The 15046-nt window shown below is 47.3% G+C and overlaps 1 protein-coding gene across 1 annotated transcript; it reads right to left on the bottom strand.

Annotated features, from left to right (window-relative positions):
- Positions 1-954: 954 nt before the first annotated feature.
- Positions 955-12614, bottom strand: cct3 (chaperonin containing TCP1, subunit 3 (gamma)). The gene is made up of 14 exons (XM_052045737.1): positions 12482-12614; positions 12241-12302; positions 11026-11076; positions 10390-10452; positions 9201-9297; positions 8555-8672; positions 7252-7438; positions 6320-6469; positions 5252-5384; positions 4480-4561; positions 3391-3571; positions 2810-3055; positions 2115-2246; positions 955-1308 (listed from the first exon to the last, which is right to left on the bottom strand). The coding sequence occupies exons 1-14, from the start codon at positions 12507-12509 to the stop codon at positions 1210-1212; spliced, it is 1629 nt and encodes a 542-aa protein (XP_051901697.1). The 5' UTR covers positions 12510-12614; the 3' UTR covers positions 955-1209.
- Positions 12615-15046: the final 2432 nt, after the last annotated feature.

Raw genomic sequence — 15046 nt, forward strand, 5'->3', positions numbered from 1 at the left:
GATCCAGGGCTCAGGAAAAGGGACCATTGACAAATTAAACTGGCATCCCTGTGGCACTTTCACATCTCTTTCAGGATGATGCAAAGGTTTTACGGTCGATTACAATGGGGGCTCCAATTTAGCAACTATTTAATGCAGGAAACGCAGCAGCCAATAGACACAGAACACTTGTCTAATGACTGAGCAGTTTCTTTATTTCCCATCCTATTATGATGATTTCTGTAAAGAATCTCTAACCACAAGTTTTGGGCTAATGCTGGACAGTGAGATTAGTAGAGGTGGCACCAGCACAGACAATTGCCAAAATGGCCTCCTGTGTAATAAAATCTTCTGATTCCATCACTCTGAAATCAGTATAATGGGGGAAAAAAAAACAATAATGAAACATTTTCGGGTGTGTTCTGTGTGGCCCCTCGTTACTGCAAAACATTGAGAGAAAGAATTAATCAATAATAACATGCTGCCAGGTTTGTACAGTTGTGGTGCTGTTTAATCTTCATGTAGAGTAGATAAATCACTTTGACAACTGTAGTGTGAAGGACAAGTTGGGAGTCTGCATTCTGGTGTTAAGGAATTAACAGGCAACAATCTATTTTTAGTAATGAGCCAGAGTTAAATAGTAATCCTTTCCGGTTCATCTGGAGCTAACAATAAGAGCTCACAAACTCATCTTCAGAAAAAGGAAATAATGGACCTAATGTGGTTCTCATTCTGAAGCGTGGTAGCATCCAGCTGCACGCAGATGTGGACTATGTAAACCACCATAGGTTAGGATTCTGTCTGTTCAGAATGACTGTCCCTTGCCATTTTACTTAGGACACCTTTGTTGTCTTCAACCCTCCACTCCATTCACACCCAATGCATACAGGAGAGGACATGGGCTCCATGTCAGTGTACAGACCTCAGCTGACACCCCTCCCAGGAGAGGAAGTGGACATTAGAAAGAAACAAACGTTACGTGGAGTAATCTTTATTCAATACCAACGCACAAAACACAAACGATGAAGCTACAGCTGGTGTCCACTGAGAATCAGCTGTAGCACCCCAACTGTCCTGCCCCACCCCCACAAGTAAACTTGGCTGCCTTCCTTATAAGCAATAAATATCAGGGAAGGGTTGTGCCCCGAATGGTGACAGTACTGAGGGTGGGGCTGCAGGTGCACATTCTGGTCCTCCCTGGGCTGTGCTGCTCCATGCCGGCCCCACACGTTAATTGTACGCAGCATCTCCTTCACCTCCTTGATTGTTCTCCTTCTTGCTCTTGTGGCCGGACACGATGTCATCAATGCGCAGCAGCAGGATGGCAGTCTGCAGGCAGACACAAGCGCACGTGAGGGAGCCGAGCCCACAGTAGGCAGTCCTGTGCCACCCCCTCCACCAACCACCTCCTCCCCCCCCCCCCCCCCCGATCACTGGGACCCAACCCCCACCAGCAACACACACAGCAAGTGCTGAACAACCCAGCCAGTTGCTGTTTATTCCCCACAGATGCTGCCCGACTTGCTCAGTATTCCCATCATTTTCTGCCCCTTGACCCAGCCAGGTCCCTCCCCTTACTGTGTCCAGCTGGATTTACTGACCAGTCAGTCCCACCACAAGTATCCACATCAGTGGCAGTTTGGAGGACCCTACCTGATCCAAACAGCTGAGTTCCAGTGAGCCAGAGTGAGAAAGGAAAAGGTGAACTGACAGGTGCTGCGTAGGAAAGTGCCAGAAGGAACGTGGTTGGTGGGGACAGGTCCAAGAGTCATGAAGGAAGCAGTTGAGGGGAGTGGGAGACATGTCATGGAGATGGTGGAAACTGAATGTTTGGTCGAAGGCAGAGGTTGGTGGGGTGGAAGGCAAGGACGAGGGAATCTATCATTGCTCTGTCCAGGAAAAGATCAAAAAGATGCAGGAAATAGATACAGTTGGTCAAGGGACCTGTCAACTGTGGCAGGGGAAAGCCACAGTTCAGGAATGAAGGCATCTGAGGCACCTGTGTGGAACATCTCATAATTAAGAGCACATATGAAGGAAAAAGTATTCTAACTTCTCAAAACTTGTATGAAGGGCCAGAAAAATGTAATGTTACGCTCTCCCTCACAGCCAAGCCCTGCTTTCTGGGCACTCACCTCCACTGAGGTTTTAAAAGTCTGTGATTTGACAGTCAGTGGTTCCCAGATCCCAAGCTCCTTCATGTCCGCCAAGGTTCCAGTCTCTCCGTTGACTCCCCAGGTCTGGCAGCCTTCCTGTGTGTGCTTTGCCTGCAAGATGGCACAGATTATGGAGATACAAATAGTTAACAAGGTGCTAGATGCAGCCAAACTAAAATATGATATGGTCACCAGGGTGTGGAAGAAAGGCAGGGAAGAGGACATTTTGTGCCAGGTTGGTGTACAATCCCAAGTGCTTTAGGAAGCTGGACAGAAATAAAAGCATTTTCCAGCAGGCAGACTAATTTCTGCAGGGTAAAAACTGGAAGGCAGAGACAGGAAGGGTTATTTTTTTAACAAAGAGTCCCATGCACAATGATGGAAATTGGTGTCCATTCAACAGACGATTTCAAGGGCAGCATGGCAGTGGCCGAGCTGAGAAAAGGAACCAGTGGAGACGTTTGCAGGATTACAACTACCGAAGCGGATGGGTAGTGACCAGGAACAGTTACAGATCATTTCCCACAGCACTTCAGGTGACATTACAGGAGCACCAGAGATGTGTAATAGAATACCTGCCTGGCTAGTACCACAGACAAGAGGTATATGGGCAGCAAGATGATGTTGCCATTAACTGTGGGCCAGGAACCACCTGTGCTGAATGTATTCCTTACCCGAAGCGAGGTGAGTAAACGGATGGTGCTTGCTCCACAGTTCTGGATGAGTGTTCTGGGGATAACTTCCAGAGCATTTGCAACTGCACGATAGGGCCACTGCTCCACTCCAGTCATGCTCTTGGACTTCTCAATCAGTGTATGTGCCACAGCCATCTCCACTGCTCCACCACCAGGCACCAAGCGTGGGTCCAGCAGTACGTTACGAGTGACCTGCATGGCGTCTTGCAGGTTACGCTCTACTTCCTGAAATAGAATCAAACACTGAGCCCACACACACGTGTGCTGCAAACAACGGCCCTCACTGCCTGCCCCACAGCACGTGATACTTATAAACTTCACCCAAGTTCAGATCCCTCCACAGCCCTCACTGTTATAACATGCAGACTCCTATACCTCTCACCACCCCATCCTCCTGCTTCAGTCTGGTGCATCACCTACTACAGCCCACCACTGGCAGACTCAAATCCACGCCAGTCTATATTTAAACACATGGTTTCCGCTTCAATCACTGACCCCGGTTGCAGCTCTGCATCAACACCCATTATCAGACAATACATGCATCTAGAATACTTGCTTACCGCCAGAATCTCTTTGCTTGCTCCACGCAGGAGAATGGTGCAAGCTTTGGGGTCTTTGCATTCAGTGATGAACGCAAAGTACTCATCGCCTATCTTCTTGACCTCGAACAGACCAGCACTAGTGCCAATATCCTCCTCATGCAACTCATCTGTGCGGCTAACAACACGAGCACCGCATGCCCTGAAAAATAAGCAGTGCCCATTGACATACAGTAAGTGTATGGATGGGGTAAAGACCCAAAACTTGGCATTAATGTATCTAGAGAGCAATGAAGATGTGCAGCTCACCCACACAAGTGGTTGAGGCGAATAAGAGATTGATTTATGGGAACAGAAGCGAAAAAGACATACAAGACATTGGTGAGGCTGCACTTGGAATAGTGTATTCAGTTTTGGTCTCCCTGCTGTAGGAAAGAGGCCATTAAGCTGGAAAGAGTGCAGAGGAGATTTAGGAGGATGTTGCCAGGACTCAAGGGACTGAGTTACGGAGAGAGGTTGAGCAGGTTGTGACATTTTTCACTGGAATGCAGGAGAATGAGCAGCAATCTTATGGAGGTGTATAAAATTAAGAGAGACATAGATAGGGTGAATGCTCACAGTCTTTTTCTCAGGGTTGCAGAATCAAGAACTGGAGGACATAGGTTTAATGAGAGAGAGGAGAGATAGGAACCCAAGAGGCAAATTTTTCACCCAGAATGAGCTGCCAGAGGGAGTGGTTGAGGCAGGTAGATTAACAACATTTAAAAAGGTATTTGGACAAGTACATGAATAGGAAAAATTTAGAGGGATATGAGCCAAAAGCAAGCAAATGGCACTAGCTTAGGTGAGAATCTTGGTCAGCATGAACAACCCAAGACACATTCCATCATAAACAGTCTTCCTGCATTTAATTCTGCTGAGGATACAACTGCTGACAAATCAAGTCAGTGCAAATTATAAAGGCAAGTGATGCACAATACAGTATTGTTCATACATCTAGTACAGATGCAATAGGCCTGATGGGTCTTAGAGTCCTTTCCCTCACAATTTAAACTATGATTCATCCGGCAAAAGCCATGTATTCGTTCATCCCAAGCGAGTTCACCGTACCTGGCAATTCGGTTGTTGTCACTCTTTCTGATACGACGAATAGCAGAGATATTTGCTTTCATGAGGTAATGAAGTGCTAGGTCTGAAAGACAAAGGTAGACCCACAGTGAAGGTGTGCTGGCACGCCCTGTAATATCTTTTTTTAATTTCCTCTAAGTACAGCCAGCATAGAGCCCAAAATCTGACTCTTTTCTCTATAACAGACTGAACGAGTGAATAATTTCACAGGGCCTCTAGTCTCCAGGTTCACTGCGTCTTTAGTAGCAAACAGAATCCAAGATATATATGTCATTTGCAAATAAAACAGGCTCACTCACCAACACCCGCGCAAAATGTAGATACCGATGATCAATAACACTTTGCAAAACCTTTTGTGGCCAGAATATTGAGAAACTATTCTATCCAATGTGTTGCAATTGTAGGCTGTGCATGAAAATGGAATTGTTCTATTCATACCAGTTAGGACTTCCCTTTACTCACTGTCTTCCCAATAAATCCATCCCATTCTCAGCTAGAACTTTGGGACTCCTTGCAATAAGGACAGTGACCAATAGTGCCACATGCTGAAAACTGTGGCCAACGTCATCAACACAGACGGAAGGTTTGGTTGTTTGACCCTTACACCAGAGCATGTCCACGCAATATTAAAGGCTATTACATTCACTTTCCAATTAAGGTTGGATGTTCCGAGGAGTACACTAGGACAGAACCTGGGGAGGGTTTCCACTGGGTGGTCTACTTAACCTCAACAGATAGCTTTATGCTACAGTACCTGAGATGCCCTTCTCGGTGAAGAGGAGGTCAGGTTTCAGACGGATGATATCCTCACAGATTTGCTGAATGTAATCTTCCTCCATCTGCAGGATGCGAGTGAAGTCCTCCTCACGAGTGATCTCAATATCAGTCTGAAACACAAAATTGTTGAGGAAAGAGGGTAAAAGACATTCCAAACAATATCTCTACAGAGCTGAAGTCTGGGGACATTAAAACCGAGAGGACAGATGTACCAAGTCACTGGGGAATACTGTGTCCACATAATTAGCAAGAGATGACCCCACAGGCCTGCTTCAGATTCAACAGGATCACAGCTGATCTAAAACAACACCATTTCCTGCCACATCCCCCTACTTCTCGAATATCCAGAAATCTATCAACCTTGGTTTTGAAAGAACGCGATGGAGCAGTCACACCTCCCCGAGTCAAAATTCCAAAGATAATCACACTCACTGATGAAATGTTTCATTTCAGTCCTTGACCCCTAGCTCTAGACCCCTCAGTCAGGTGACACATCCTCCCTGCATTCAGCAATCTATCCAGATTCTGTACGTTAAGTCACAGTTCCATATATTGGATGCAATCGTTGACTGCACATACAAGGAGGGTAAAATTTGATTGGTCTCTGGATAACCATTGGGAGACCTTTATCTTTATCCCCTCCTTCCTTCATGTCAAACTTGGGGTTGGATGCGAGTTCCACAAATAAATGAATAGTTAACACCCAGTGCCTAAACTCACACATGAAAACATAGCATTCAGGTAAATTCCCCTCAGCAGAGCATTCACCTCAACAACACTTCTCTAACAGAAGGAGAAGTGTGGAACACTGATACAGTTTGAATGCAATGGCTGTACAGTAACAAACATTCCAGTTAGACGAGGCTAATCCCCTGTCAAATAATATCAAGTTAAAGAAAAGGATTGATTTGTCTTGTAATTACTCTCTCTTTGCTATTGGAAGATTGCTTTCATTTCACGTTCTAGCCTTGGCTCCAGTTTAATTGACTGGCAAGAGTAATGTTAGGAGGTACTCCCACAAGTGAAGAGACGAAAACGCTAGTACCTGGCTCTCCCCTTTCTTGTACTCCAGCGAGCAGTCCAGGAGCACGATGCGGGGGTTCTTGATGTGCCTGCGCATGCGGGGGTGCGTGACATCCTTGTTCAGCATCACTCCTCGTAGCACACACGAGTCATGAATGAAGCCCCCAGGAACCTGTTAACACAAAGCAATGACATTGCCAACAACATCTGAATAAAGCAATACTCCTGTGTGGCTCCGAGAATGACTGAAGAAACACAAAACCAACTGAAGTTCAAGCTTTTGATGCCCTCTCCTATCTCCGCTGAGCAAAGAAATATTTGAAATTTTACAGCAAAATGTAATTGAAGAGTTTATTGCTCAGATGTCTTCATCTAGATTTCCTTCTCAACAATTGAACCATAAACAATGGGAAATTCCAGTTATGATGTATGATCAGTTAGTTGATGTTGTCAGGGAACAAGATCCATCATCAGGAGTGCTGGGATAGGGCAGGAAGGGAGAAATCCCAGCTAAGGTATCTGCTGGGCCTCACCACCATCACAAAGCAGGACAACACATTTCACAAACACCCACCTTGCAAGTTCACACGACAGAATACCCAGCAAGCTCAGGTGGAATTGCAGATCGTGGAATCTGGAGCTTCCAGCATCCGCAGCTAGTCTCTATTTTACTACTGAAATAAGTTTTCATCCCAGTCCTGATGTAGGGTCTCGACCTGAAATGTCGACAATTCCTTAACCACCACCCCCCCCCCCCCCCCCAAAAGCAGTTTGTTTGTTTTGCTGCAGGTAGAATTGGAACTCAGGACTTGCCCTTAGCAAGTCAGGTTCCAGACCTATCAACCCTTCAAAATGTTAGGTGGTATCTTGGATCACAAGGCGGCAGAAAGCCCATGAGGCAAAACAAGTCCCAAACTCCAACTGCCCACAGAGAGAGGAGATGCTGTCACTCACCTTCTCAATTTTGGCATACTTCTTAATGTCAATCTCCTTGCGGCCATTTTCATCCAACTCTACAGTCTTCACTGCATCGAGTGCGATGTTACAGGCCAGGTCAACCTGCAAGTTGTTCACCTTGGTGTTGATTGCACTGTTGATAATCTTCAGCATCAATTCACGGTTATTAACGTCAACAGCAGTGCTGCAAAGAGGAGAAAAGCTTAAGTGTTCTTGGCAAGTGATTCCCTGGCAGTTTCTGAATGCTGTTGAACACAAGGCATCTGATCTTCACAGAAATGCAATTAAACACGAAGGAAAAACAATCTTGAGAGTCAAAAAGATTCAGGTTCCTTAATACAATGAAAACAGCTTTCACATCGAGTACAACACTATGGGAGGTGGTCACCTGATGCTTTTACATATCTGAGCAGTTGCAAAGGATCCTCTAACATTAAAGCAAAAAAGTAGCTCTATGTTTTGGCTAATATTTGTGACTCAAACATGAAAGCAGATTATCTGATCATTTGTCATACTGTTGTGCAGAAGAATTTAAGAAGATTAACTATGGTTTTCCTATGTAATCTCAACTAGACTTCAAGAAGCTACTTAATAGTTGTAAAGCACTTTGTGAAAGGCTGCACCTAATATGCAAGTTTTATTCCACCAGAAAGCAGGTGAAATAGTACATCACAGGAACAGGCCCTTCGGCCCATCTCATCCATGAGAAGGTGCCTACCTGGGCTAGTCCCATTTGCCTGTATTTGGGCCATTTCCCTCTATCCATGTACTTTGGAGACACAAGAGAGACTGCAAACGCTGGAAATCTGGAGTAACACACAAAATGCTGGAGGAACTCAACAGGTCAGACAGCATCTATGGAGGGAAATGAATGGTTGACATTCCTGGTGAAGGGTCTCAGCCCAAAACGTTGACTATTCATTTCCCTTCATAGATGCTACCTGACCCACTGAGTTCCTCCAGCATTGTGTGTGCTGCTGTCCATCCATGTACCTGTCCAAATATCTTTTAAGTATTGTAATTGTACTCGCCTCAGCCACTTCCTCTGACAGCTCGTTCCATATACCCACCACCCTCTGTGTGGAAAAACCTGCCCTACAGGTCCCTTTTAAGTCTTTGCTCTCTCACCTTACACCTATGCCCTCTAGTTTTGGGATCCCCACCCTGGGGAAAAGACTGTGACCATCCACCTTATCTATGCCCATAATTTTATAAACCTCTACAAGGTCACCCTCAGCCTCATATGCTCCAGGGAAAACAGTCCCAGCCTCTCCTCACTCATGTAATGGACACTCCATACCTGATTTCTTCGAGCGTGGCAATCATATCATCAAGCGCCTGGTGATAAGCGCCAATGATCACAGAGGGGTGCATCTGCTGCTCGAGGTACTGCTCTGCTACAGAAAGCATCTCTCCAGCTGAAAGAAACCGTCACGTGCAGTTACTCAAACATAAACACAAATCCCTCCTGCTGAACTGCATCAGAATGGTGCTCGACTTGGAATTGGCCACTGGATCATGATTGCAGACTGATATTTACCATGCCCATAGAGATAAGTTCAGCAGTGGCTTGAATACAGTGAATTAAAGAGGAATTCCCACAAGATATTGCACAGCTGGGCATTACTTGGATGCAGATGGAGGAAAGCAATGCACTGATATGGAGCAAGGTACAGGGTTCAGGCACCCTGCTCATATCTCTGTATTAAGACCAAACAGATCACTCTAGAGGTACAATACAAAATCCTTCATCATCAGACTGCAAAACACACACATTTATGGCCAGCAATCTGAGCTCAACAATGTCCCACCCATCTTTTTCCAATCACTGAAAGCAAGTCTAATCCACATGCACCATGAACAAAGTATTTCAATTCCACCCAAAAGCCAAGCAAAAGCCCATCTTAATGCAATTAAGGCCAAAGCTCCCGGAACGTTCTGCATACTGAGGATGATGACAGAGGTGGTCCCATCGCCAACTTCTTCGTCCTGGGTGCGGCTGATCTCAATCATGGACTTGGCTGCTGGGTGCTGCACCTGGATCTGAGAGATTAAACAATGGGTCAGCCCAAACCTTCACATAGAGCTGAGAAAATGAGAAGACATTCAATGATGCTGCTCGGACAATAAATCAGGGAGGAAGGCTGAGTGCCAAACTGGTACCCTCACCTCTAGGATCCTTACTCCCTGATGGACCAGCATGTTGGAATTGTGGAAAGGGCTTTGTTTTGAGGAACTCTCCATGCACAACCAAAACTGTCAACTGCAAGGAGCTGCTGTGGCACTGGGAAAACCAGTGTCCAGTGGAGAAGGCTCTCATTAAGTTGTCAAGGCAGAGTGGGCACAGCTGAGCTGTGGAGCCAACTGTGCTGCAGTGACCAGAGAGATCTCAGTGTTCCAGGCAGCATCCATGGAGAAAAGCAGGCAGTCAACATTTCAGGTCAGGACCCTTCTTCAGCATCTGCAGTCCTTTGTTTCTCTAGATCTCAGTGCAGATGGGAAGTGTTCTGAAACTCCCACACATCCCATGGTAAAGTTGCTGGGTTATCAGTCGACTTCTGGAGCACTGCTCAGGAGAGTTTGTCCCACCACGGCAGCTGAGGCACTTAAATTCAAGTAAATTAACCTGGAAATACCGGTAGCCCAGTGGTGCAGCAGCTGCCTCATGGCTCCAGTGACCAGTATTCAATCCCAATCCCCAGCGTGAAGTTTGCACCTTCTCCCTGTGACAATATGGCTTTCCCCCAGGTGCTCCATTTTCCTCCCATATCCCAAAGACTTGCAAGTCGGTAGGTTAATTGGCCGGTGTTAAATTGCCCCTATTGTGTCGGTGGGTGGGTGGTAGAATCTGGAGGCAGCAATATAGAGAATGTGGGGAGAATAAAGAAAAATGGGATTAGTGTAAATGGATGGTTGGTACAGACTTAATGGGCCGAAGGGCCTGCTTCTGGGCTGTAAACTCTGGCATTCCAAATCAATGCACCGACCACAATGAGTCTGGGTATCCAACACAGAGAAGTCAGGGAAAGGGAAACAAAGGCACTTAAGTGAAAACTACTTTCTCGGTCGTTGTAAGCTGGAGGCAGGCAGAGCAAGGAAAGTTTGGGGGTTAAGTCACAGACAGACAGGACCTACCTCTCGCAGAATGGCATTGCCGTCGTTTGTCATGACGATGCCACCCATAGGATCCAGCAACATCTGGGGAAATAGACATTACATTAGCTTCAATACAAACTACACATCTCTCAGTTCATTCATACACATCTATAAACAGGGACATGGCTGAAAAGTTCCTGGTGGGGGTCATCACCACAAGGAAGCTGAGGGAACACTGGCCTGGTGTCAGATAACGCCAAGACCCAGGTCTGTAATCAGTTAGTTGATAGACAGGACTAGTGGATTTGTCAAGTCATGAAGTAACAAGAACATGAATGAGGATTTCAGCAGCAAATCACTTATTGGCTTTCTATGCATAGTACAACACAGAAGGCCAGTCAGCCTACAATTCTGTGCTAAATCTCTGGGCAAGTAATGTAGGGAGCCCCATCAGCTTCACTTTCCATTTTGACTGCTTCCCATTTCTGCAAACCATCTTAAATGTAGCACGTCCTGTCATCCCTAAAAACAGGTGCTTCCATTACAATCCCTGACAGTTTATTCCACTGATCTGTCTGTCTGGTAAACAAGCACTCTTATTCCAGCCTATGCTTTAAAAGAGAACATCCAGAATCAAGGAATACAGTTCAAACACAAAATCAGCATACTTTGTACCTTCATCATAGCTCTTGGTCCCAGGCATGTTCGAATAACATCTGCAATAGTCTGAAAAATCCAAAGAATCAAATGATATAGAATGCAGATAACCATAGATCTATTAACCCATTGATTAGCTCCATCTAAGCTGATACACAACTTCACACCCATTATCATGCCTTGCCATTCCTCACACAGCAGTCTTGTAACACTGCAGAACACAAAGGTATCACATCCAAACAACCTGGCCGACTCCTTGCTTTGAGCAAAACAGTAGCACAACCAGTAGAATTTGATAATTAGCTGCTGTAAATTGTCCCAAGTGTGTAGATGAGGAGTTGAATCTGGGTTTTGGGGGGGGGGGGGGGGGGAGGGGGTGGGTGTGGTGAGGAAAAGGGAGAGAGAATCTGGGGAATTAATGAGAATGTGGGGAGGATAAAATAGGTTAGCGTTGGATGAGTGTAACTAGGTGGTTGATGGTCAGCACGGACTCAGTAGGTCAAAGGGCCTGTTTCTGTGCTGTTTCTCTCTGACAGATAGTTCAATGAGAGCGACAGCCCTGCACCCAGCCTCAGAAGAGCCCTCAGCCATCGCCCACCCAAAGGTGCCAATTCCCACCTCACCCACAGGAACACCCGTGTCATAATGCATAACCCACCCAACAGCAGTGGACCCATCCCCATACCACCCTTAGGTGCCAGATACCATTCCGTCCATACCCAACCCCACCCCTGGGTGTCAGGTCCCACCGAATATATACCCAACCGCACCCTTGAATGCCAAGTACCACTTCATCAGTACCTAATCCCACCCTTGGGTGCCAGGACCCACTACATCCATACCCAACCTCACCCTTGGGTGCCAGGACCCACTGCATCAGTACCCAACCCCACCCTTGGGTGCCAGGACCCACTGCATCAGTACCCAACCCCACCCTTGGGTGCCAGGACCCACTGCATCAGTACCCAACCCCACCCTTGGGTGCCAGGACCCACTGCATCAGTACCCAACCCCACCCTTGGGTGCCAGGACCCACTGCATCAGTACCCAACCCCACCCTTGGGTGCCAGGACCCACTGCATCAGTACCCAACCCCACCCTTGGGTGCCAGGACCCACTGCATCAGTACCCAACCCCACCCTTGGGTGCCAGGACCCACTGCATCAGTACCCAACCCCACCCTTGGGTGCCAGGACCCACTTTACCCACCCCCACTTCCTCCCCATCCCTCACCTTGGCCGCACTGATGTTCCCCTGTTGCACCTTGCGGCCCGACTCCCGCTTCACGTTCTGACCTGCGGGAGAAAGAGCGGAGAGCGGGTGAGACTCACGCCAGGCCCCAGGCCTCGGGCTTCACCGACCGGCCGACCGACCAACCGATCGGGCCCCGGAGCCTCAGTACCGCCGCGCCGGCCCAGCCCCGACACCCGCCCCCCCTCGGTCCCCGGTCAAGCCCCGCTCCCCCGACACTCACTCAGCACCACCACCTGCCTCCCCAACATCGTCGCCGCCTCTTGCTCGAACCTTCTGCGCACGCCGCCGCGCACACAACCCTACTGCTCCCGGCCGCGCCTGACTGACTCGCCGCCTCCACCAATGGCGGGCGGCCGCGGCACCGACCGCCAATCAGGACGCCAGGCCTCTCCGGCCGTCGGCGCGCCATTGGCCAATCGGGGGGACGGGACCCGCCCCCGGCTGACGCCGGGTCGCGCGGCGGCGGCAGCCTCGTGCGGACCGTTGGTCGCGAGCGGGTGCGCGCTCCCGCCTTCCCGCGGAGCATTCTGGGAGGAGGGACCCCCCCCTTGGCCCAAAAAAACCCTGCAGAGGCAGGAAACCTGAGATAAAAAGAGAAAGTCGCTGCAAACATTCGACCGGTCAGGCAGCATCTGCGGGAAGGGGGTTGGGGAAATCTCATCCCACAGGTGCTGCCTGCCCCGCTGAAGGTTCCCAGCATCTCCTGGAAGTGATTCTGGTTTAAAGCCACGCACTGTAATACAATCATCAAATTTGAACACAGCAAGATCCCACAATCCGTGTATTGGATCTGCCCAAAGGACCGTGAAGAACTTTCCTTCCCCTGGCAAGTGGAAGGAGTGGCCGAGAAAGCAATTGGACCTCTTATCAGCAGCAGACTAGGATATAGTACACTGGGTCCCTTCATGTAAAACATTGAAAAAATATGAGCAGGAGCAACCCCAAAATCCCCCAGCCCAATTAAAGATCCATTTACTATGACTTTCTCTTCTCCATCCATAAACCAATCATTGATCCATCCCAGAATATCAAGTCAATCCGAGTTTATTGTCAGATGCACAAGTACATGTGTGCACAGGTGCAATAATAAAACTTACTTGCAGCAGCATCATAGGCACAAGGCATCAGATAAGCAGGATTCAGAATAAAAACAAATTATACACAATTTTTACAAGAGAGAACACAATTAGAACAAAAAAAAAGTCCACTTTAGTGCAAAGTGGTCACAGTGTTGCTGTACTGAGGTAGTGATTAGGGTTTTTCCATTTGGTTCAAGAACCAAATGGTTGAAGGGAAGTAGCTGTTCCTGAACCTGGTGGTGTGGGACTTCAGGCTTCTGTACCCCCTGCCCGATGGTAGCTGTGAGACGATGGCATAGCCCGGATGGTGGGGAGCTTTGACGATGGATGTTGCCTTCTTGAGGCAGCACCTCCTGTAGATACTACCGATGGTGGGGAGGGATGTGCCCATTATGTATTGAGCTGAGTCCACTACTCTCTGCAGCTTCTTGTGTTCCTGCACATTCGAATTGCCGTACCAGACCATGATGCAACCAGGATACTTTCAACAGTACAGCTGTAGAAGTTTGTTAGAGTGGTGACAAGCCGAAGCTCCTTAACCTCTTAAGAAAGTAAAGTCACTGGCATGCCTTACCTGTTAGTGTATCTATGTGCTGGGCCCAGGACAGGCCTTCTGATATGTTAATGCCCAGGAATTTCAAGCTGCTGACTCTCCACTGCTGATTCCCCCAATGTAGACTGGTGCATATTTGCCCTCCTTCCTCATCCTGAAGTCAACAATTGTCATGGTTACCCGCAATAAATAGATGACCAGGAGAAGCAGATGATTACTCAAGAAGTTAAACCTATTTGCAAAGAAAAGTTGTGACAGTCAGACAGTCAGTTACTAGTCACCCTCTGACTACTGCCCTCTCTGACTGCCCTCGAGCAAAGCTCGAGAGCCTTTTTTTATACCTTTTTTCTTAGCTCAATGACATTGTTATAATCCATCATGTTCTCTCTTATCTTCACAGTTTCATCCTTCACCATTTGCCTCCTTTCACAGTTGTCTCCGAGCTCACAACCATTTGTCTTTCGCCACAGTCATTTCCTGACTCAATCACAGGGTGCCCCAATTATTTATGGGTATTGGGAGTATTGGTACTAGGCTACAGAACTATGACTCAATCACAGGGTGCCCCAATTATTTATGGGCATTGGGAGTCCTGGTACTAGACTGCAGAATTATCAGTTATAATACAATACTAGGCTTATTCGCTACAAAGCTAACGGTTATAAAACATTACAATGTGCCCCTATAACCTGTGACTTCTGAGACTTGCTAGCATCTGGCTTATCAGTTAACAAACTATCAGCTTCAGAACTGCTGCAAAATCATTAGTCGCACTAACCCTAACGACCCTTAGCTACACAATAAATCAAGAGTGTCTTCTTAGGAATGTGCTAACTATTTCTTTAATGAGCTATATGTTTCTTGCACTAAGAGTTTCCCGCGCTTGAGCTGAAGAAGAAGGAGGCCCAGTGGCCATCTTAAGGAGATCAGCAGCCATCTTAAGCACAGAACAGATTATGAATAAAAAAGTATAGCCTCTACTTTCTATATATTCTATACAATCAGCTCTTTAGTTTTACTGACGCTGAGCAAGAGGTTGTTGTTGTGGCACCACTCAACCAGGTGTCCCATCTTGCTCCGGTAAGCTGACTGATTGGCACTTGTAATTTGTCCAACAACAGTCATGTCATTGGTGAATTTGAAGATGGCATTG

Source organism: Pristis pectinata, chromosome 40, assembly GCF_009764475.1.
Source record: "Pristis pectinata isolate sPriPec2 chromosome 40, sPriPec2.1.pri, whole genome shotgun sequence".
Taxonomy (NCBI): domain Eukaryota; kingdom Metazoa; phylum Chordata; class Chondrichthyes; order Rhinopristiformes; family Pristidae; genus Pristis; species Pristis pectinata.

What these genes read in the sequence shown, in the direction of transcription:
- cct3 (XM_052045737.1), bottom strand. Translation starts at nt 12,509, where the DNA reads ATGTTGGGGAGGCAGGTGGTGGTGCTGA. An exon ending in AGTATGCCAAAATTGAGAAG is followed by an intron (nt 6,470 to 7,251) that starts GTGAGTGACAGC and finishes TTGTGTTAACAG; the next exon opens with GTTCCTGGGGGCTTCATTCA. An exon ending in CTTTTAAAACCTCAGTGGAG is followed by an intron (nt 1,309 to 2,114) that starts GTGAGTGCCCAG and finishes GTCTGCCTGCAG; the next exon opens with ACTGCCATCCTGCTGCTGCG.